Source organism: Canis lupus, chromosome 18 (genome assembly GCF_011100685.1).
Source record: "Canis lupus familiaris isolate Mischka breed German Shepherd chromosome 18, alternate assembly UU_Cfam_GSD_1.0, whole genome shotgun sequence".
Classification (NCBI taxonomy): domain Eukaryota; kingdom Metazoa; phylum Chordata; class Mammalia; order Carnivora; family Canidae; genus Canis; species Canis lupus.
The window spans coordinates 13,497,424-13,522,605 of record NC_049239.1 but is presented as its reverse complement, the minus strand read 5'-3'; the positions used below and the strand labels follow the sequence as shown (position 1 = coordinate 13,522,605).

The 25,182-nt window shown below is 35.1% G+C and overlaps 1 protein-coding gene and 1 pseudogene across 1 annotated transcript in view; both read right to left on the bottom strand.

Moving 5' to 3' along the window:
• The window catches only part of COG5 (component of oligomeric golgi complex 5), a 298,141-nt gene that overhangs the window by 101,129 nt on the left and 171,830 nt on the right, over positions 1–25,182 (bottom strand). The window contains exons 9-10 of the mRNA XM_038562706.1: positions 23,064–23,176; positions 22,734–22,811 (exon numbers count right to left, since the gene is read on the bottom strand). Coding sequence (XP_038418634.1) covers positions 22,734–22,811; positions 23,064–23,176 — 191 coding nt within the window. The remainder of the gene's footprint in view (positions 1–22,733; positions 22,812–23,063; positions 23,177–25,182) is intronic.
• LOC607469 lies at positions 14,497–15,160 on the bottom strand (annotated as a pseudogene).

Genomic DNA, 25,182 nt, shown 5'->3' with positions numbered 1-25,182 from the left:
TTCATAAACTCACCCAATGGAAAATATTTGTTGATAGCCACTCTAAAATATATTTACTTATTTGTTTAAAATTATACAAGTACTAGTATGTTAAGATACATATAATATGAAATATATAAAATAATTTAAAGGATAAGACTTTTTAAATGTATAGGTAGAAGTTATAACTATCTTTTTCCAAGCCAAACTGCATACACCACTTTGGAAAAGATGGTTTTATATGAATTTTATAAGTTGCATTTTCTTTGGACTCTATTTAGGTACATTTCTTTTCTCTATATAGCCGATTTCATCCATTGTCATGGCTTTGGTTGCCATCTATGAGTTCATGTCTCTGGTCTAGGCCTCTCTTCTGAGCTTTAGTTCCACATATTAAAATGCTTAACTGTCATCTTCACGTAGAAGTCACATAAACAAATACCTTAATACAGAGCTCATCATCTTTCCTTTCTTTTTATTTTTCATGTAGGCTCCACGTCAAGCATGGAGCCCAATGTGGGACTTGAATTCATGACCTTGAGATCAAGATCTGAGCTGAGATCAAGAGTTGGACACTTAACCAACTGAGCCACTCAGGTGCCCCTCATCATCTTTCCTCTTAAATATGTTTCTCAGTTTATGCTCCCAAATGAAATTGCTACTATCTCCCAGAACTTTTGTCAAACTAGAACCCTTGGTGTCATCTTGATACCTTTTCCCCCATCTCACTATTTCTAATCCATTACTAAGAGGTATCAGTTTTATCTTCTAAGTAATCCTCAAATCAGTCCACTTCTGTCCATTTTCACTGTCATCAATGTTAATCATTGTAATAAGCCAGGTCAGTTCCCCACAAAACTCTATGTTGAAGTCCTAAGCTTCCTATACCTGAGAATGTGACCATACTGGGAGGTACAGTCTTTAAAGGATTAAGTTAAAATGGGATCATGAGGATGGACCCTAATCGAATACCACCGGTATTCTTACTGAACACAAACACATACGAAAGGAAGATGATATGAAGACACAGGAAGAGGACAGCCATTAACAAGCCAAAAAGAGGGGACTGGAACAAAAAGAGATCCTTCCCCAGTGGGACTCAGACTGAACCAAATGCCAAACACCCTGACTTTAGACTTCCAGCCTCCAGGTATGAGAAAATAATTTTTTGTTGTTGTTACGACACTCAGTTTGTGGAACTTTGTTACAGCAGCCCTAGGAAACTAATGCAACCTTCATTATTATCTCTTTCTGAATTCCTGCAACAGGCCGCCTTTCTCTAGAGTTGGCGCCCTCCAATCTATACCCCCACAGTGTAATTAACATTAAAACCTATAAATATGAATCATGTCACTTGTGTTTATGTAAAAGTTCAAAATACGTAAAATAGTACATGGCCTCTTCTAGACACTCTGGCCACATTACGAATGCTCTTCCCCTTCCAGCTGCACTGGACTTTTATCAGTCTCTGAAAAGGATGTGTTCTATCCTTTTTGCATACTTCTCCCTTTCACCAAGCCAACTTATTATTAACATCTAAGTTTTTAAAATTCATTTAATGAGGTTACATCACCCATTTTCATAGAACCCTGAAAATTTTTGTAAGCTACCATAATTATAAACCATCATATATACACAATTGTTTGCTTAATGCTTATTTCCCCAATTAGTGCCTGTTTCTATTCCGTTCATTTTGATATCTCCAATCTCTATCACAGTGTCTGGAATATGGAATATGGTAGGCATTCAATAACAATTTAATAAAGGACTTAGACATACTCCATTTTCCTAATATTCTGAAATATTTTACTACAATTTTAACAAAAAGTAATCATTTGCTTATAAATATATGCTGTGTAGATAAAACTACTTAAAGAGCTACTAAACTTTTCCATTTCGCTTCTTCTTTACTTTGAGGAAATGATGAGATTCCATAAAAGATATATAGCTTCCTATAGTTAAAAGATTCTTCCCAATGTGAAAATTCATTTTTATGGAAATATAATCTAAAATAAATATAGTAACAACTGAAACTTTTCATATATAAAATAAGCCAGACTCTACCAAAAATAATTTCATTAGATCTTTTAAAATCACATATCTTTAAAAGTTTTATTATAGTCTTAAGTTTGATGTATATTATGTCTTAGGTAAATTATATAGTTAGAAAAAAATATATTTTACTATGGGCTTTAGTTGTGGTGTTATTTATTTATTCTCCCATCCCCCAGAATAAAGAAATGCCTGAATTCTTTTACAATCACTTAAATTAGTACCAATATGACTAAGAATATCCAAACATTCATATTCATTATTCACTTTTTCTCACATACAGATATGTACATATACACAAAAGCATGCATCTTGACATATGCTTAAACACTGATTCATGTTGAAATGCAGATCTTTAAAGATCTTTAGTTTCTGTTGTTAAATTAAGGAGAGACATAAATTAAGCTGAAATAATATAATGCTTGCCTTAAAATATCAAATTAACATGCATGGCTAAATCCTCTCTAGTCAACGGAATTAGCATGATAGCTAATGTACCATGTGAAATTACTTTTGAAGTAATCTAGCTTGTATTTTCCATTTTTCCCATCTTTGTATCAACCAAACAGTAAGGCAAATAGTTGCCTACTGTTTCTTTCTTCAAAAAGGAGAAAAGCAAGAACAGAAAAACTAAGGTCAATATGTTATTCTAAAAAACCAAGAGATTCAGGGACACTGGATGGTGTAATAGGAAGACCCATCTCTTCTTATTCACAAAAACAGACTTAACAACAGTTAAGGTTGGACATAACAGTTGTGGTCCAAACCCCTTTACCAGAACTCCAGAAACCAGTGAAGAGTCACAGTACCCCACACAAGCTCAAAGTCAAGAAGAGAAGCATTGAAAGGGTAAGAAAAGCCATTTCATTTCAATCATGTCAGCTCCTCTCTCAAGCTAGCTCAGAACTGGGAGGAAAATTCTGACTTGCAGCTTCTCCCTTGAGAGGGAAAGAGAAAACTGAAATGTACATGGCCATGTATGTACAACACCCTAAAGAGTGCATTTAAAAAAACTGTTAGAATAGATTAATTCATTTGCAGAATACAAAACCAACACATAAGTATCAGTTGCATTTCTACACACTAACAATAAACAATCTGAAGAGGAAATCATGGGATGCTTGGGTAGCTCAGTGGTGGAGCACTTGCCTTTGGCTCAGATCGTGACCCCAGGGTCCTGGGATTGAGTCCCACATGGGGCTCCCCGCAGGGAGCCTGCTTCTTCCTCTGCCTGTATCTCTCATGAATAAATAAATAAAATCTTTAAAGAAAAAAAGGTGCACACGCTTTATAAAAAAAAAAATCCGAAGAGGAAATCAGTAATCCCACAGTAATCAGACAGTAATCCCACTTCAAAAAGCACCAAAAAGAATAAAATGCTCAGAATAAACTTAACCAAGGAGGTAAAAGATTTATATACTTAAAACCACCAATCACTGCTGGAAGAAATAAAAGATGATGCAAATAAACAAAAAATTATCTGGTGTTCCTGGAAGACTTAATACTGTTAAAATGTCCATACTATCCACAGCAACCTAAAGATTCAATGTAATCACTATAAAAATCCCAAAGGAATATTTAGCAGAAAGAGAAAAGAAAATTTAATTTCACATGGAATCTCAAAGGACCCCAAATAGCCAAAACAACCTTGAGAAAAGAAAAACAGAGCTGGAGGTCTCAGACTTTGAGTTCAAAACATATTACAAAGCTAATACAAAAACAACATGTACTAGTATAAAGGTAGATACATACACAAATGGAATAGAGAGCCCAGAAATAAATCCTCACATACATGGTTGTATGATCTCTGACAAGGGTGCAAGAGCTACAAAATGGGGAAAGGACAGTCTGTTCAGCTGTTTGAAAAAAACTGGATATCCACATGCAAAATAAAGAAACTGGACCTTTGCCTTACACCATATTTAAAATCCAAAATGAATCAAAACCCTAAATATAAGACCCCAAATTATAAAACTTATAAAAGAAAACACAGGGGAAAAGCTTCATGATACTGGATTTGGCAGTAATTTCATGGATATAACATCAAAACTTCAGACATTGGAAGCAAAACTAAGCAAATGGAACTACATAGAACTTCAAAACTTCTGTGTGGCAAAGGAAATAATCAAAAGAAAGAAAAGGCAACATATAGAATGAGAGAATATACTTGGTAGCCATGTATCTTAAAGCCCAGAATAGATAAAGAAAGAACTCCTATGGGGCAACTGGCTGGCTCAGTTGGTTGAGCATGCTACCTGTGATCTCAGGGTCAAGAGCTGAAGCACCATGTTAGGTGAAGAGCTAACTACAAATAATAAATAGACAAGATTTTAAAAAGTCAATAGAACACTTCTACAACACAATGACAACAATGAAAAACAAATAATTCTACTAAAACAATGTGTAAAGAACATGAATAGACATTTCTCCAAAGAAGATAATACAAACGGTCAACAAGCATACAAAAGATCAATATCACTAATCATCAGGAAATGCAAACCAAAACCATAATGAGATATGACATCATACCTGTTAGGATGGCCACTATAAAAACAAAGAAAATATAACTGTTGGTAAGGATGTGGAGGAACACGTCCTTGTGCACTAATGACGGGAATGTAAAATGGGCCAGCGGCTATGAAAAACACTATGGAAGTTCCTCAAAAAATTTAAAATAGAATTATCGTATGTCAGATCTTAACTAATTGGATTACTAAAAAGAAAATAACTACATTTCATCTCAGCATTAGATTTCCTATTTGAGCAAGCAGCCTAGTACAAGATTTCTTTTTATAACAGATTATAGAAGTATACATTACATTATGCCTAACTAAAGTACTCCTGCATAAGTTATTTCAGAGAACTATTAATGTCTTTCACTTGTACTTAAGTAGTTTTAATCCCTAGTATAGGCTAATTGATGCTGCAGAGAATTTTGAGGAACCATAACTGGTTGCTGGTTAGAGAAGCCTAGGACTCTGTCAGAAAGTTCAGGTTCTTCTATGGAGTCTAAGTATCACTTTTGCACACTAAGAACAAAACTATTACGGAAGTCTTCCTTTAGGTCTTCCTACAATAAGCTTTCCTTCTTCAGATTTGGTAATATTTTACCACTATAAATTATTAAAAGGTATTTTCTGTTAGTATTTCCAGAGACTATCATAACCAGTACATCCCAGTGAAGGGTTCCATGAATGGAACAAGTAAGATTGGAAAGGAAACCAATGGGGAAGTAAGTTGTTTAAAGGGGAGGAATAGGGATCCCTGGGTGGCGCAGCAGTTTAGCACCTGCCTTTGGCCCGGGGCACGATCCTGGAGACCCGGGATCGAATCCCACATCGAGCTCCCAGTGCATGGAGCCTGCTTCTTCCTCTGCCTGTGTCTCTGCGTCTCTCTCTCTCTCTCTCTCTCTCTGTGACTATCATCAATAAATAAAAATTAAAAAAAAATAAAGGGGAGGAATATGTCGCTTTGGTTAACTTTTTATCCTATAACCCAGCAAAGCATTCAATTATACTTTGTAAATATGCTCATTTCAGTACCAGATAGTATTTCCTTTTTTTTTTTTTTTTTTTTTTTTTTTTAGTATTTCCTTTCAGAAGTCAAACATGAAATAGAAATGTTATTTAAGCATTCCCCAGGAAATAAAGAGCAAAAACTAAACAGAAAAGAATTAGAGTGACTTTAAGGGTGTTTGAACACTTCAAAAGTGTTTGCCCTTTTACTTTCACTCACACATGTTTACTCACTATAGCTTCTCTACAACTGCATGAACTAAAACTAATCCATCTGCATGAAAGCGTGAAACAATGTAAATATTTTTCAAAGTTCTAATTGTTGAATATAGAAAAAAAGTCTAATGTTTGGCAAAAAATGATTAGTGTATCATACAGAAGTTAAATATCTTGGACATTTTAACATATAACATAACAAGCAATGATTATATGAGAGAGAATATAAATATAATAAGTTTCTTCACTCAGATGAGGAGAAAAATATTTGGAGAGAATTTCCTCCTATCCACTCTGACACTCTGTTAAATATGGTTGACAAGAGATATTACAGATGATCTTTATCAGTAAAAAAATTGTTATATTTACAGTTGTGTTCATATCCAGGACATTCAAAAGCCAACATTTGATACACAGTATGAAAAAGTTTATAGAGAAATAACCGGTACAGAGAGGAAGAGAGAAAGAGGGGGGAAAAAAAAAAAAAGAGAGAGGGAAAGAATAGCATGAAAGTCGGAACCAAAATGAAGATACCGATTTTAAATTACAGGCATAAACTAGTTCAGTTTTTCAGAGATAGACATGTAGCTTTCTGGTGATTCTGACAGGTCTAAGATTTGTTCAAATGTACAGAAAAGCAATAGGAATGAATTCTTCTGGGATATTTGAAATCTATTATTTATTTTTCTTCTTTTACTATGTTAGGTTGGCCCTACGGGACAACATTGAAAAGTAGCAGGGATAGTGGGCATCTGGCCTTTTTCCCTGACTGTTAAGGCAATGCTTTTCACATTTTATCACTAAAAATAATGACTGTTAAAGGTTTTATTAGATATCCTTTATCAATTTAAGAAAATTCCTTTCTCTTAGTTTGCTAGTATTTTTTAATCATCACAAATTTTGTCAAATACTCTGTGAGACAGTTATATCATTTTCACTTATTGCTGTGTTTGGTGTACTAATATTTTAAGATTTTTCCATGTATGTGCCTGAGCATGACTGGATTGTAATTTTCCTTTCTTGTAATTCTTAACTGGTTTGGCATAAAGGTCATTTTAGTCTCAGAAAATGAGTGCGGGAGGTTTTTCTTATCTTAAAAAAAGAAAAAAGGATGATCTGTTCCTTGAAATTTTGGTAGAAGTTGCTTGAAAAACCATCTGAGACTACTGGTTTCTTGGTAGAAAGACTTTAAACTAGCAATTCAATTTCTTTGAAAGTTAAAGGACTATGCATAGTGTCTAATTCTACTTTAGCAATTTTGGCAAGTTGTATTTTTCTAGAAAAGTGTCCATTTCACCTCCCTTTTAAAATTAGCTGGCAAATTGATGCCATGAAAAGTTTTTCATGGTATCTTTTTTCCTTTAAACTTTAAATTTTGAACTTAAAGAAAAATTTTACATTTACAGAAAATGGAAATAACCATCCTCCCAAAATCCTACTGTGTCTGCTCACTCCAATCCACCATTTGTCAACCAACATTGAGTCATATTTACTTTATCACTATTATTCTTTCTCGCTCGCTTCCTCCCTCCCTCATTCAAATAGCTGAGAGTTAAGTTGTACATATCAGAGCTCTGTTACCACTACAGAGTGGGTAATTAAGTGACCTTCTAGGAATAAAATTACCCTTACTACAGTTAACAACTTGGGATTTTTACCCTTGTTACACAAATATCTCATATATTTTTCATATTCCTATTTTATGAATTATCCAACGTTTTTTATAGCATTTTTTTTCTGAACAGGTACTAGTCAGCATAACGTATTTTACAGTTAGGTGTAATATCCCTTTATATAAAGTCTTACTATGAAACTACTCTTTAATCTGTTATATCATTGCTATTTTTAAGCAGTGAGGTCTAGATATTTTACAGATTGTCCAAAAGTTTAGATTTATCTTGTTTCCACATAATTAGACTCAGGTTATATATTTTTGTCTGGAATGAAACATGAATAGTATGTCCTTGGGGTATTATATATATTTGCAGGGTTTTGGGGGGGTATTGTGATTACATAAAGTGTTGTCTGATTCTTCTACGGCATAGTTCCCAGCTTTCTTTCGGAATTAGTTAAGTACTGGGGAGACACTTTAATACCATGTAAATATACTGTTCCTTATCAAACTCTCCTTCTTCCAGATTTGGCATCCACTGATGATTACTACATGAATGCAATTTTATCATAACAGTTGCAAAATAGTTATCTTTTTAATTTCATTGTTCTATTTTCATTATTAGCTCACAGTCCATCTGTCAGTCCATTCATCTGTTTGTCTAGCTTGACATAACAGACCTCTGAATTTTTATTTTACTCATAGGTTAAAGTCCATTACTGTCCTTACTTGTTTTGATGATCAGTTCTGGAGCATTTATTTTCTAGAACAAGATATTCTATGCTCACCTTCTATTTTCTTAGTTCCAAGCCCATCACCAGCAATTTCTTTAAATCATACTGATACTATTCCGTCATTGTATTTTGAGTTGGTACAACACAAATACATATTGTTCATATAACACAAAATACATATTATAATCAAATATATGACACTTAGTGAATTCATAATTATAGTCCATCAGCACAATCCACTTTTAGAAGAATCTTATCACCACAGAAGTTCCCTCTTTATCCATCCATTCATCAAACCTTATGACTCATTTATCTGCCTTCTATCTATAGTTTTGCTTTTACAGAAATTTCATATAAACAAAATCATACAATATGTACTTGAGTTTGGCCCCTTTGTGTTTTTTTTTTTTTTAAAGATTTTATTTATTTATTCATGATAGTCACACAGAGAGAGACAGAGAGGCAGAGACACAGGCAGAGGGAGAAGCAGGCTCCATGCACCGGGAGCCCGACGTGGGATTAGATCCCAGGTCTCCAGGATCACGCCCCAGGCCAAAGGCAGGCGCCAAACTGCTGCGCCACCCAGGGATCCCGAGTTTGGCCCCTTTGAATTAACAATGTTTTTAAGGTTTGTTCATGTAGTTTGATGTGTAAGTATTTTGTTCCCTCTTAATGTGGCACAGTATTGTACAAATATATAGTGTTTTGTTTATACATTGAACAGCTGATGGACATTCAAACTATTTTCAGTATTTGGCTATTATGAACAATGCTGCTATAAACAGCTGTGTAGAGATCCACTTTGTGGACACAAGCTTCCATTTCTCCTGGTAATGGAACTGTTGGGTCATATGGAGAATGTATACTAAGAAACTGTCAAAATGCTTTCCAGAGTGGCAGTATTATTTTATGTTTCCACCAGCAATATATGAGTGTTCTAGGGTCTCCACATCTTTACCAACACCAGTTACTTTACTGATAGTCATTTTGATTCCACTGGTTGTGTGGTGGAACCTCCCTGTAGTTTTGATTTGCATTTCCCTAATGACTAATGTTGAGGTTTTATGTATGTGATTATTATTCATTTGCACATCTTCTCAGTTAAACAGTCTATTTGTATCTTTTGTGCTCTTTTAATTCCTCTCTCTTGTGGCTCCCTAACCTCCTCCACCCCATCTCTTCCCTATATAACCAGTGATCTGTTTCTATCATGATAGATTAGTTGTATTTTCCACAATTTTATATTCCAAAGTAGTCCTTGTTTTGCATGGTACCATGTTAGCAGAAACTCATGTATAATCAGAACTATCAGGATCCCTGGGTGGCACAGAGGTTTGGCGCCTGCCTTTGGCCCAGGGCGCGATCCTGGAGACCCGGGATCGAATCCCACATCGGGCTCCCGGTGCATGGAGCCTGCTTCTCCCTCTGTGTCTCTGCCTCTCTCTCTCTGTGACTATCATAAATAAATAAAAATTAAAAAAAAAAAAAGAACTATGCAAAGCAAGGACAGAGGTCGAATATGCATACATTTCAGTAAACACAGTCCCATGTAAAGCAATGACTACCTATACACAGAACTGTAGAATACAATCCTTTCTCTTTGGAATCTTCCATTCAACATAATAATTTTGAGATTAATTATGTTTTTACATGTATTAGTAGTTCATGTTTTTGTCGCTGATTACATTCCATTATATGGCTTTACTATGGCTTACTTATCCATTCACATGTTTATGGACACAAGTTGATTAAGGTTACTGGCTACTAAATAAAAAGCTGCTAATGGACATTTGTATGCAAGTCTTTTTATGAATATACTCTCATTTTTCTGGAATTAATACATGAGGGTATATTGCTGAGTTACATAGTAGATGTATGCTTAATTTTTTAAGAAACTGTCAAACTGGGATCCCTGGGTAGCGCAGCGGTTTAGTGCCTGCCTTTGGCCCAAGGCGTGATCCTGGAGACCCGGGATCGAATCCCACGTCGGGCTCCCGGTGCATGGAGCCTGCTTCTCCCTCTGCCTATGTCTCTGTCTCTGTCTCTGTCTCTCTCTCTGTGTGACTATCATAAATAAATAAAAATTAAAAAAAAAAACTTTAAGAAACTGCCAAACTGTTTCCAAAGTGGCTGTACAATTCCAGATTTCTCATCAACAGTATGTGAGAATTCCAGTCACTCTATAACTTCACCAGTGCCAACACTTGGTACGGTCAGGTCTTTTAAATTGTAGTTATGTGCTTATTTGACACTATCTCTAAGTGTTCCTTTGAGTCCTTTGTCCTATTTTAAAAGTAGAACAAAAATAGAAACTGAATGTTTTGTGAGTTCTGAGAGTTCTTTAGACAGGAGTTCTTTATTAAATATAGGATTTGCAAATATTTTCTCAGTCTATGCCTTGTCTTGTAGTCTCTTAATGAAGTAATTTACAGAGCAGAAAGTCCAAATACCAATTTTTTTTCTTTTATAGATCAAGGTTTTAGTGTTGCATAGAAGAAAACTTTGTCTCCTCCAGGTCACAAAGTTTTATTTTGTTCTTCCAATCAGTTTTAGAATTTTAAGTCTTACACTTGGGTATCCAAATGTTCCAGCAAAATTTGTTAAAAAGATTACAGTGTCACCACTTAAATGCTTTTGCAACATTTTTTGAAAATCAGTTTTCCATATATGTGCGAGTGTATTTTTGGTCTTTCTATTCTGCATCAATGATCTGTCTCTAACTTGACAACTACACCACACTTTCTTGAGTAAGGTAGTTTTTTTTTTTTTTTTTTTGAGTAAGGTAGTTTTGTAAGTCTGGAAATCAGATAATGCTAAGCCTTCCAATTCTGATTTTCTTTTTTAAAGCTGTGTTGGGTATCTTAGGTCTTCTGTATTTCTATTTGAATTTTAGATGTAGCCTATCAATTTCTCCAGAACATCTGTTGGGATTATAGATCTACATGGGAAGAATGGATATCTGAATCTACCAATCCATAAATAAAGTAACTCTATTTACTTAGGTCTTAAGTTTAGCAATATTGTATAGTTTTCAGTATACAGATATATTCATCTTTCAAAAGATTTGTTAAGTATTTTACATTATTTGATGCTACATATATGGAATTACTAAATTTTAATTCTCAATTATACATTGCTTATATAGAAATACAATTAATTTTTTTGTATTGACCTGTATTCTGTAATCTTGCAGTAAGTCACTTTTTGGTTCTAGTAGCTTTTTCTTTAAAGATGCCATCAAATTTTCTACATAGACAATGATATCATCTATGATATAGATGATATCTAAATAGAGACAACTTTATTTTGTCCTTTCCAAACTGGAAATCTTTCATTTCTTCTTGTTCCACTCCACTAGTTAGGAGAATGTTAAATAGAAGTAGTAGAACAGAAAGAAATCCTTGTCTACTCCCTGATTTTAGGAGAGAAGCATTCAGCCCCCATGATTAAGTATGATTTTACCTGTTCCTTATTCCTAAATGCCTTTTATCAGGTTGAGAAAGCTCCTTTCTATTCCTAGTTTGCTAAGAGTTTTATCAGAGAGGATGGTGTGGATTCTGTCAAATGCTTTTCCTACACGTATTGAGATAATCATACGGTTTTTCTTTCTTAATTTGCTGGCTTTCTTTTTCTAATTATAGCCTTATACTAAAACCTCATTTAATTCTCTATAATTTTTAACCTTTCATATTTTTCATATCTTTCATTTATGCTTTCTAGATAATTTCATTAATTCTGTCAGCCTCTAATTCATTTTTTGACTTTAGGAATATCTGTTTAATCTACCTAAATTTTTTATTTCAATTTTTAATTTCTAAATGTTCTATTTGGTCCTTTTTTAAAGAACTACCTGGTCATTTTTAAAGTCTTTTTTTCCTCATTTTTTACTCCATTTTCTATTCTTTAAATATATACAGATATTTTACATCCATAAGTGTATCTGTATCTGTATCTTTGCCCCTCAGAGATTCTCTTACCTTTTGCAGGCCCAAGAGTGCATTAAATATCATATTTTTCCAATTTACCCGGAATTTATTTCTACTATAGTAAAAGGACTCTTCAGAAGATCCAATCCCCACACTAGTAAAAGCAAAAACATCCTTACCTTTATAAATGAGAGTATTTATTGATGATAACTGTCTTAGAAACTTAATTGCCTTACTGCTACTTGATTTTTTAATCAAATTAAGATGACATAGAAAAATAAACACTTTTCTCATAATATTAAAAGGATTTCACTGTTCAATGTCCTAAAAATTGTGAATCTTTAATCCTATTACCAAATCACTTAATATGTCTAAAAGAGGAAAAGAAAACACATTCTTTTTTCACAGTTAAAATTCTCATTAGTACTATGGCTGCTCAAAATGCTGAACACATTCCAAATTTAGCCTAATACATCCTACACACATGATTATAAGACTTTGTTCGATGATAAAAATTGCTGGCTTAGAAAATGAAAGTATCATATCTACTTCTAAATACAGAGAGACTGGCTTAATTCTACAGATGAGAATCTACAACCTGTTTTCCACAGTGTGGATCCTGATAATTTGTCAACAATTTGCTACACTCACTTTATCAAAGCATTATATACAGTATTAAAAATTATACAGTGACATTAGAACTCTTAACTGGTTTTAAAAGATACCAAAATTGAGTGATTGATAGGTATTAATATGTCTTTTTCAAATTTTTTTTTGTCTTTTCAAATTATATTAAGACCTGAAGATAAGAAGCTAATTCTACAAGTTAGCCAGGACATTTATTAAATTAAGCAGAAGCAGAATTAGTTATCTTACAAAGGAAAGCTTTCAAATGGGCTCCACATTTAAGTTTTTTCCTAAGACTGTTATACCTAATATAATTGGTCCAGTTTTATTTTATACTCATGTTATAAAGAATACATCAGTATAAGATGATATAAATGGGTTGAATATAGTATGAACTATTCCCTATTATAAATCAAAGGGGAAAATAAATAAATAAATAAATAAAAGGGAAACTATTAATTTAGCTCTCAGTAAATTTTAAAATACAGACTACTACTTACAAATAAAAACTGTTCTAAGTAGGTTCCAATTTCAAAAGATACTTACTAGAAATACTGTGAGGAAAAAAGCATTAATTTCTAAACAAATACTATAGAAAACATATGGCATAATTCTAATATTTTTCATCTTGACTTATTTATAATTTTATATTATTTTAAATATATATATTCACTGGTTTATTTATTTATTTTAAAGATTTTATTTATTTATTCATGAAAGACACAGAGAAAGAGAGGCAGAGACGCAGGCAGAGAGAGAAGCAAGCTCCACACAGGGAGCCCAACGCGAGACTCGATCCTGGGTCTCCAGGATCACGCCCTGGGCTGAAGGCGGTGCTAAACCACCAGGCCACCATGGCTGCCCTATTCACTGGTTTCATTAAATTAGTAAGAATTTTCAATACCAAGATATTTCCTTCTTAAAAACCTTGAAATTGCAAAAACTAGTAGTATAAGAAAAACTTTCTGTTCAGAACCTTTTCCTCAAAAAGAGATTACACATAGATTTAGAGATGTTGGTTCAGATATCACTCTTCAATGACCCAGAGCACCAAATACACATCATCCTCTACTCAAAAGTTTAAACTTCTCTGAGGACTTTAAGGATCATTATTTGGGGACTCCAATCATCCTAAAAATCCTGCACTTTCTACAAAGGTTCTGGTGCCACCAGTAATTATTTTCACTAGAATAATAATGTTCTTACATGGCAGTTATGTAATTAGCAAAATATCTGTTCATAAGTAAAGGAAAAGGATAAAGAAATAACAGCAAATACAGTGAAATTTATGTGCTATTTCTGCAATATGTGACAGGTATTTTGAGGAGTTTTATGTCATTTTGTTTTTTACTTTTCTCTTCTGGAAATCCCAAGTATTTAGGATCAAAAGTTATTTTGGACTTTTCACAAAAGACTGATCTTTTTAAAATATACATGAGTACAATGATTTCTAAGAGGGACTTAAGTTTCTTTTCATAAACAGTGCCATAAAAGAACAAATAACTGAACTGGAAATTTACATTAAAATTTATGTATAAATATGTGTGTGTGTATGACTATATTTTTATTTTATTTTTTTTAATTCAGAATTTTAATTATGTACATAAATAGCAACATGAGAACCAGGAGTTCTAATGCTGGACATTATCTCTAGGTGAAAGGATTTCCGATTAGTCCACTGGTAGTATGGTATCACCCAAGATAACAAAGAAGCCTGGTATAGTTTTTCCTGAAGAAGAAAGCCAATTTACTACATTCAGTACTGACTTCTCTGCCATTTTTCTGTAGAAAATGCATGGAGTTTCCAATGTTTACCTATAACTGATTAAAATGGGCAGAGCATGGAGCATTCTACTTATTTCCAGGTGAATTCTTCACATTTCCTGGCTTTTGAAAGTTCTCCTTCCACAAATCTTCTACGACTATGTATCCTCGTAAACCCCAGTCATATAATTTCTCCCCACTGACCTGGACAAATACAATGGCTTGTTGTGGATAATAAAGAGAGGCAGCTAGTCCCATGAACCCAGGTGGATACACCAGCTTCTTTATTTTTGACCCTCTAGCCAAAAGAAGTCCAACAATGCCAGCAAAACCAATAACACCAAGTCTTGGAAAAAATCCAGGAGGTGCATTTTGTAGATATTCATAGCTGTCTAACCCCCATTGAACCAAGCTCTGCATCTTGGGCTTTGTTTGTAAGTACATTTCCTGACACCAACTCGTATATGGCTCGCAATAATGTCGGAGATGTGAAATGCTTTCTTCAAGCTGGGTCCTTGGCTCCTCCACATATTTAGATTGACCCTCAGGAACCGAGTAGAGTGAAAGCTCATTAACCTTCACAGAAGTTTTGTGAGGTGAGTCCCTTTTAGGTGACGCATACACTTTAAAGGTGAGCAGACTCAGGCTGGCTGGCCCCACAGACCTCCGAATTACCTTGAACATGTTGCTGGCAGAGGTGGCTCCGGCGGGGTCCTGTATTTTTAAATAGTCTAATAGTGTTTGAAAGCTCAATATTCACTGGTTTGATTCTTAATTCAATAAGAAATGTTGTGAGTTAATGTAAAGGTTGACTAAAAGTAAAACATATATCCCTGTTTCTAATTATCCTTTAAAATTGGTAGTAATTCACACGCATTTAAAATCTGGCACAGGGATGCCTGACTGTCTAGGGGTGAGCATCTGCCTTTGGCTCAGGGTGTGATCTCAGTTCCGGGGAGCAAGTTCCACATCAGGCTCCCTGCAAGGAGGCCTGCTTCTCCCTCTGTCCAGGTCTCTGCCTCTTTCTGTGTGTCCCTCATGAATACATAAATAAAATCTTTAAAATAAATAAATAAATAAATAAATAAATAAATAAATAAATAAATAAATAAATCTGGCCCATAGAAGTTTCCAGTGTTCATTCACAATAATAACTGATGAGAATTTATATATGAGTTGGTATGTAGAAACTTTATCCAATGTAATAATATCACAAAGTATCTTTATTTATTTATTTTGTATTAATTTTTAAAGATTTTATTTATTTATTCATGAGAGACACAGAGAGAGAGAGAGAGGCAGAGACACAGGCAGAGGGAGAAGCAGGCTCCATGCAGGGAGCCCCACGTGGGACTCGATCCCAGGTCTCCAGGATCACGCCCTGAGCCAAAGGCGGTGCTAAACTGCTGAGCCATCCAGGCTGCCCACATAAGTATCTTTAAATGTAACTATTCCTTTTTATTTTGTTCTTTTCTTTAGAATCTCTTGAATATAACAGTTTCATTATAATTGTTCTTATCCTGTTAGTAAAATATTAGCCAAACTATTAAAAAGGAGCAAAAATATATATAAAGGATTAGTGAAAGCTTGAAATCAAGCCACTCCAATAAAGAATAAATTAATTAATCTGGGTAGAAAGATGACCAAAATCAGAAGAAATTAAGGCTAAAACAGCATCTGCATATGCTTGCCTATAAACATGAAAGCCTTATACTAGTTATCCATTCTAACACTAGATGTAAGAAATTAATAACTATACAATACACTATATGAATCCCCATAGCAATTGGCTTGGAAAGTGAGAGTGACTGAATTTCCTGAGTTCTTGCAAAAAGAAAATTTAAGTCCCTCTTGGAATACAAGACAGGGGAAGACAGCAACTGAGTAGAAGTACTCTAGGCTTATCAAATCATCCTAAATACCCCAGAAATTGACCTGAAGACTGGCAAAACAATTAAAGGTAGAAAAGAGGTCTCACTGAAGAAGGTAGGAAGTACAGAGACACAGTTTGGGAAAGAAACTGATTGTGGCCATGGAGTGGAAAGGGAGCTGCCATTGTGGAGAAAGGCAAGAGACAGAATAGCACACAGGGTAGCACAGAGGGCAAATGAATCCCTAAAGCAATTGGCTCGGAAAATGAGGGGCCAAGTTATGTGAATTCTTGCAACCATCAGGGCTTAAACCTGGAGTTCTGAAGATCAAAAGGCGTGGCTTGGGGATAGCTTGAAGGCATTAGGGCTGCCTTTGAAAAGAAGGCATGTAAACAACCTGTGGACATACAGCATGTGAAATAGCAACCTGAAGAGCACCTAGAGCACACAATGGGGAGGTTATCTGCTCATGTCAGAGCTTTTTCTAGAGAGGCATCATTCACGAAGAGACCTCACCAGGAACAAAGAAACTGGCTGGCACCATTTCACTTCAGCACACCTCAACACAAAGACAAGGTCATGTGGGGGAAACTGTGCAACACCCACATTCTCTACTTAACTTCCTTATGCCAAGACTGCCCCCCACCACTCCAATGGAACTGCTCCTCCCAGTCACACCTGCCTCAGTCATAGCAGCAGGCCCTCTCACCAACAAGACCAGTCCAAACCCTTGCCAACACCATGTCTCCCAACCTGGGAGTTTTGCAGAGTTTCAGTTCCAGCGGCAGTGTCAATAGGTCTCATTTCACAAGCAGACTAGAACAAATCCAGTTAAAATGCATCATATTCAGTCCAGGGACCAAACACTGCCCACAAGAGGCAAAGACAGCCTCTGCAAATGACTGGCCTGAAGGATGAAGTGGTCAGGACACAACTGCTGATCACATGCAGCACACACTGTAGACACTCCCGGAAGTGCCAGGATGTGGGGAACAGGAGGCCCTACATAGCAGGGCACTATAGAACCTCTTCTTCATAAGGCCATTACCTTCAAGAAAAGGAGACATAACTTTCCTAACACAGAGAAACAGGTACAGAGATTTACACAAATTCAGAAGACAGAGAAATTTATCTCAAATGAAAAACCAGGATAAGGCCATGCATGGCCAGAGATTTAGGCAGAACACATATTAGTAACACACTTGATAGAGAATTTAGAGTAATGATCATAAGTCTACTCACTGGACTTAAGAAAAGAGTGGAAGACATGCGTGAGACTCTTAACACAGAGATAAGTAATAATGTAGCAAAGATAAATGACTCAATAAGTGAAATGAGGGATCCCTGGGTGGCGCAGCAGTTTGGCGCCTGCCTTTGGCCCAGGGCGCGATCCTGGAGACCCGGGATCGAATCCCACGTCGGGCTCCCGGTGCATGGAGCCTGCTTCTCCCTCTGCCTGTGTCTCTGCCTCTCTCTCTCTCTGTAACTATCATAAATAAATAAAAATTAAAAAAAAATAAATGAAATGAAATGAGAAACACACAGGCTGGAAGAAACAGAGGAACAAATTCGTGACCTAGAAGACAGAGTAACAGAAAGTCATCAAGATGAACAAAAGAGAAAAAAGAATGATGGAAAATGAGATAAACTTAGGGAACTCAATGACTCCATCAAACATAGTAATATTCTCATTACAGGAGTCCCAGAAGATGACAAAGAAAAGTTTATCTGAAGAAATAATAGATGAAAACTACTGCAATATGGGGAAGGAGACAAATATCCAGAACCAGGAGGCACAGAGAACCTCCAATAACATCAAGAAAAGCAGATACACACCAAAACATATTACAATTAAAATAGCAAAATATAGTACAAAAAAGCCCTAAAGGTAGCAAGACAAAAGAACACAGTTACATAAAAGGGAAACTCCATAAGGCTACCAGAGGATTTTTTAGCAAAAACTTTCCAACACAAAAGGGAATGGCATGATATATTCAAAGTACTGAAGGGAAAAAACCTGAAGCCAATAATACAATATTCAGCAAGGCTATCCTGCAGAATAGGAGAGATAAAAATTTTCCCAAACAAAAACTAATGGAATTCATGACCACTAAGTCAGTAAAGGAAGAAATATTAAAGGGGATTTTATCAGTGAAAAGGAGAGAACAAAGTAATAGTATGCTATGCTAAAGTAAGGAAACACAAAAGCAATAAAATAAATAAATAAATAAATAAAAATAAATATTTTTGTAAAAAATCTGTCACTATATAATCCTAAAGGTGACAATCCAACAAGAAGATGTAACATTGTAAATATTTATGCATCCAAATACATAAAACAGTTACTAACAAACCTACAAAATAAAAAGGTGTGAAATATGACAACATATCTCTAAAACATGGGGAGGAGAGGAGTAAACATGGAGGGAGGAGGTTCAAACTTAAACAACCATCAACTTAATATAGACTGCTATATACAGAAGACGTTATATACAAACCAAATGGTAACCACAAATCAAAAACCAATAATATACAAAGAAGAAAGAGAAAGAAATCCTAATATATCACTAAAGAAAACCAGTAAACCATGAAAGAAAGACAAGAAAGGATCAGAGAAATCTTCAAAAATAACCATAAACAGGTAATAAGTGACAATAAACACATCTATCAATAATTACTTTGAATGTAAATGACATAAATGCTCCAATCAAAAGACATAGGGTGACAGAATGGCTAAAAAACAAACAAACACAAGACCAAGGGGGCACTTGGGTGGCACAGATGGTTAATTGTCCGACTCCTGATTTTGGCTCAGATCATGATCTCAGGGTTCTGTGACTGAGCCCCGCATCAGACTCTGGGCTAGGGATGGAGTCTTCTTGGAATTCTCTTTCCCTCTGTCCCCTACCACACTCCCTCTCTCTCAAAAAAACAAAAACAAAAACAAAAAAACAAAACAAAACAAAAACAAAAACCAAAAAACAAAAAGAAACAAGACCAATCTGTATGCTGCCTACAAGAAACTCACCTTAGGCCTAAAGGCACCAGCAGATTCAAAGTGGGAGGACAGAGAAACCTCTATCATGCAAACAGATTTCCAAAGAAAGTTGGAATAGCAATAATTGTATTGGATAAAACAGACTTTAAAATAGTCTGTAACAGGGATCCCTGGGTGGCGCAGTGGTTTGGCGCCTGCCTTTGGCCCAGGGCGCGATCCTGGAGACCCGGGATCGAATCCCACATCGGGCTTCCAGTGCATGGAGCCTGCTTCTCCCTCTGCCTATGTCTCTGCCTCTCTCTCTTTCTCTCTCTGTGACTATCATAAATAAATAAAAATTAAAAAAAAAATAGTCTGTAACAGGGACGCCTGGGTGACTCAGCGGTTGGGCACCTGTCTTTGGTTCAGGTCGTGATCCTGGGATCTCAGGATCTGGGATTGAGTCCCACATCGGGCTCCCTGCATGGAGCCTGCTTCTCCCTCTGCCTATGTGTCTGCCTCTGTCTCCCACTCTGTGTCTTTCATGAATAAATAAATAAATCTTTAAAAAAAATAAAAATAAAAAATAAAATAGTCTGTAACAAAAGACAAAGGACACTATATAATCCTACAGGTGACAATCCAACAAGAAGATATAACATTGTAAATATTTATGCATCCAAATACATAAAACAGTTAATAACAAACATAAAGGAACTAATTGATAATAAATAATAACAGTAAGAGACTTTAACACTTCACTTATATCAATAGATAGATAGATAATCTAAACAGAAAATCAACAAAGAAACAAGGCTTTGAATGACACACTGGACCAAATGGATTTAAGAGATATAGTCAGAACATTCCATTCTGAAACAGCAGAATACATATTCTTTTCGGGTACACACAGAATATTCTCCAGAATAAATCACATACTAGCTCACAAAGATATAAAGACAGAACAAGAAGGAAAACTTCCAAATTCATTCTATGAAGTCAGCATTGCTCTGATCTCCAAACCAGATAAAGACACCACTAAAAAAGATGTGATATATACAGAGACACACACAAATACTGGAATATTATTTGGCCACGAAAAAAAAAATGAAATCTTGCCATCTCCAACAACATGGATGGAGCTAGAGTATAATGCTAAACAAAATAAGTCAGAAAAGACAAATACCACAAGATTTTACTCATACGTGAACAAATTAGCAAAAGGGGGAAAAAAGAGAGATAAACCAAGAAACAGACTCTTACCTAAAGAGAACAAACTGATGGTTACCAGAGGAGAGGGAGGCAGTGGGATGGATGAAATAGGTGATGGGGACTGAGGAGTGCACTTGTTGAGGATGAGCACTGGATGATTTTTGGAATTGCTGAATCACTATACCCTAAGCCTAAGCCTAAAATTAATATAATACTATAAGTTAACTAAATGAAATTTTAAAAACTTTTAAAAATTACTATGTAAATTGACAAAAGCATCTTGTTTCTTTCATACAATTAAAAGCTAAATATGAAGCAGGATAATGTAAGTAGGTATATACTAATAGAAGTACATGTGTAAAAATGAGTTTACACAGCAGGTCTGAGATTGCCATAGCTAGAATGCCTACTTGCAAGGATGGTTCTTGGCTGGCACCTGGGACTTGGATTTTTTGAGAGAGTCCTCATAACTCTCTGATAGGAACGCTCACTATACCTAAACTGTTTATACAAATAAAGTGGTTTACACTGAACAGCTACTTTTCTTTTGGGAGTCTGGAATTTTGGTTCATGGCTGGCAGTAACTGATTAAAACTCTGAATTCCTGGTGCAAGGTGAGCTTCCTTAGAGGACATTTTGTACATCCTGTTACCACGTGCTACCAGAGGAATTAAAGGTGTCCTGTCTACCTCCAGTGGGAGGACTCTTAGAAGCTTGCAACTACTTGACTCTAGACTTCATCCTATTTGTCTTTTCCCTATTGCTTATTATCCTTTCTTGAAGCTGATTTTGATTCAAATCCTTTCACTGTAATATATCACTGCACAAGCACCACTATAGACTGAATACTGTGAGTCGTCCTAGCAAATGACCAAACTTGGGGGTGGTCTTGGAGATAACACAATATATAAAATGTTTAAATTTTGAACTTACAAAGGAAATAATACTATAACACTGGAAACTTAGAGAATTTTTTTCTTTGGAACACTTATGTGTCAGGATTATATGATGAACAGAATAATTAATTAGTCTATAATTCCTTATTAAAATATATCAAGATGAATGAATAAAATGTAGAATCAGGGATTTCTATGCATAGAAGTAATTCTTATGGCCCATGAGGCCAGTAGCTTGGTGGATGACAGAAGGGAGAATTTCAGAATATAAAAAATGGGATACAGCAATGTGCTTTATAAGAAAAATTAACAACTGAATGGGTTCCGCCACTTTCAGTAAAGACTTTGTAAGATATAATAACTACTAATAAATCTCTTATTTACTCCAAATTTGCACCTTATTCTCTAATAGAACTTTTAAAAATATTTACAGTAAATCATTTATACGATGGAAAATTAGAAATCAATTTATGCATTTAGAAATTAGTCTATAAAAAGTATTACTGGTAGCATCTACTCAATAAACAAGTATGTTTATACATATGTTATAAAGAAAGTATGTTGTTAAAAAAAAAAAAAAAGAAAGTAAGTTTGTTGTTGTCAAGAAATACAATTCTAGGGCAGCCCAGGTGGCTCAGTGGTTTAGCACCGCCTTCAGCCCAGGGCCTGATCCTGGAGACCCGGGATCAAGTCCCACGTTGGGCTCCCTGCATGGAGCCTGCTTCTCTCTCTACCTCTCTCTCTTTCTGGGTGTCTCTCATGAATAAATAAATAAAATCTTTAAAAAAAAAAAAAGAAATATAATTCTAGGGACACCTAGGTGGCTCAGCAGTTGAGCCTTTGGCTCAGGGTGTGATCCTGAATCCCGGGATTAAGTCCCACATCAGGCTCCCAGCATGGAGTCTGCTTCTCCTCCCCCTGCCTATGTCTCTGCCTCTCTCTGCGTCTCTCATAAATAAATAAATAAAATCTTTAAAAAAAGAAAATATAATTCCAGGTGTGCCTGAGTGGCTCAGTCTATTGAGTGTCCGACTCTTTTATTTTTTTATTTTATTTTATTTTATTTTATTTTATTTTTTGAGTGTCTGACTCTTGATTTCAGCTCAGGTCTAGATCTCGGGTCATGAGATCAAGCCCCACTCCACTAGGTGGAGCTTGCTTGGAATTTTTCTCTCTCTCCCCACCTCTCTCTCAAAAAAAAAAAAAAAAAAAGGAAAAAGAAAAAGAAATACTATTTCTATGGCTATTTGACAAATAAGCAAGCACTCTGTAAGGTAGGAATACAAATAATGCTTGTTCCTGTCTTCTGCATTTTTCCATAAAGAGATAAAAATATTTTCATTTAAACATACCTTAACTATTTCTTCAATGAAACAAATATGAGAAACAGGATCTCTCTTCTTGGCTAATATTTTTTGTAGATGTTGTACCTAAAAACAGCAGAAACAGGGAGAATGTACATAACTAGGTATTTTCAAAATGAAACAAATGTAAAGCTTAGGCACCAGAAACAGCAAGGGAAGGAAAGGACATTTTGTTAGGGCCTCTACATATATTATAATCAGCTAATGTAGGTATTTTGAAAGCTTGGAGATTTTCAGAAACCTTCGGAAGGTCACACGACTTAGAATTCAAGGCATTAATCCGTAATTAATGTTCTTTCTATTCTCTAAAATAGTTACCTGTCCACAAACAGTACAAATATGATCCACAAGTTTCTCCATATTGGTCCAGAGGGAAGCACGGAAAGCTGCAGTGTTTCCTGGGGTTGGCATAGTAGATCGTCCAGGTCCCCCTGTTTACAAGTGACAAAGAAATATGAAAATAAAAATTTTCAAATATAACAAAATCTGTTATTACAAAAAGCATATCCAAGCTAAAAATAATAAAAATATTTTTTAAAAAAGATTTTATTTATTTATTTATTTGAGAGAGAGAGAATGCAAGAAAGTATAAGCAGAGGGAGGGACAGAGGGAGAAGCAGGCTCCTCACTGAGCAGGGAGCCTGATGCAGGACTCAATTCCAGGACCTTGGGATCATGACCTAAGCTGAAGGCAGAGGCTTAACCAGCTGAACCACCCAGGCACCCCTGAAATAAATAAAATCTTTAGAAACAGAAAAAGAAAACTATAAATTCCAATCCAAATTAAGTTTTAAAGACATATGGAAGAGCCCATGACTGATTAGTTTATCCTATTTTAAAAAGGGCAAGAAATCAAGACAACCAGAGGCTGTGTTTTAAAGCTGCTTCATTAGTTTTTCAACAATTCTAAGTTTAGAAAAGAATTACATGTATCCTCAGCAAAGAGATGCTATTATTTTTTAGTCTAATAATAGTGGAAAGCAATAAAAGAAAACACCTATGAGAGAGATATTGGTTTTAACAATGAATAACTCCTGTTTGAAATCAAGGTCTAATTAATGTTAAAAATTATTTGCAGTGCTGTGCAGACCATTAAGGAAAAGCATAAAGGGACTAGAGAGGTAATCTGTAACAATCTGCAATTATTGCATATGTAATACACAGAATGAACTCAACAATGAAGAAGGGGTACATAGTGCCTTTGTGAAAGTCAGAAAATACTAATCAAATACCTGGAATATGCATAGCTTAGTTTTATTATAAAGAATTATGAGACATATCAACCTATCACTCTCTTAATAGTAAATACAACCAGATACAGAAAGTATTATTTTCTGCTTATATTTGGAGAAACTGAAACAGAAAAAACGAGATCATAGTCTTTGGTTCAACTAGTTCTAGAGGTTTCATTTTTCTTACTTACAACCTCAGTACTTAAAGATTTTTATCCTCACAAGCTAAACACATCTTGTTCAAGATATAAACATGATAAAAATAATCAACTGAACATAGAAGAGCTATATAAAGGAAGAGGAGAAAGAATAATTTAAACAGAAAAACTGATGCCATTATCAGTTAGCTTTAGGAGAATCAAGAAACAAAAGAGTGTCATAAACTAAGTTTTATTAAAATGATAGAAGAGGGGCACCTGCATGGCTCTGCAGTCAGTTAAGTATCTGCCTTTAGCTCACCTCATGATTCCAGGCTCTGATTAAGCCTTGCTTTGGGCTCTCTGATCAGTGGGGGGCCTGCTTCTCCCTCTCCTTCTGTCCCCCCACTCAGTGCTCTCTCTCTAATAAATAAAACCTCTTTAAAAAAAAAGCTTAAAAAAAAATAAAGTGATAGAAGAAACCAAGAATTCCTTAAAAAAAAAAAAAAAAAAAAAAAAAGCAAAAAACCAAAACCTAAGAGTGATTTCTGGTTACCAATGGTAAAGTCATTTTTCTACTCTCTTCCCTTAAAAGCCAATGAAAATAAGAACAAAAAAGAACTACAGAAAAAAATATACTTCAAAAAAAGGAAGAAACAAAAAACAAGGAATCAATTAATACCTCAAACTTGAGATTATGTATGCCAAATGCTGTGGATAAATCAAAATGAAGAAGGAACCAGATAGCTGTCATCTTAGACCATTAGCAAAAACAAAACTGCCCTTAAAATTAATAGTAAAAATTTAAGCAAGCTATCCAACAAATTCTTTGCTTAGAGCTGCAATAGGGTGACATGCATGAGCCAGGGAAGAAGCTAAAAAAGGTTTAATATTGCAGTATGGCAACAAAGAAAAACTGAAGGAGAAACCATAATAAAATGATATTTACACTGTATAATAAATAACCCTCTAGTTTGCAGAGACTCTTAGAGGTAAAATGAGGTGAAAGAGGAAAGAAAAGCAGAGAATGTGAAGTTTCCACACAAAAATTGCCTAAATGGCTTTTCA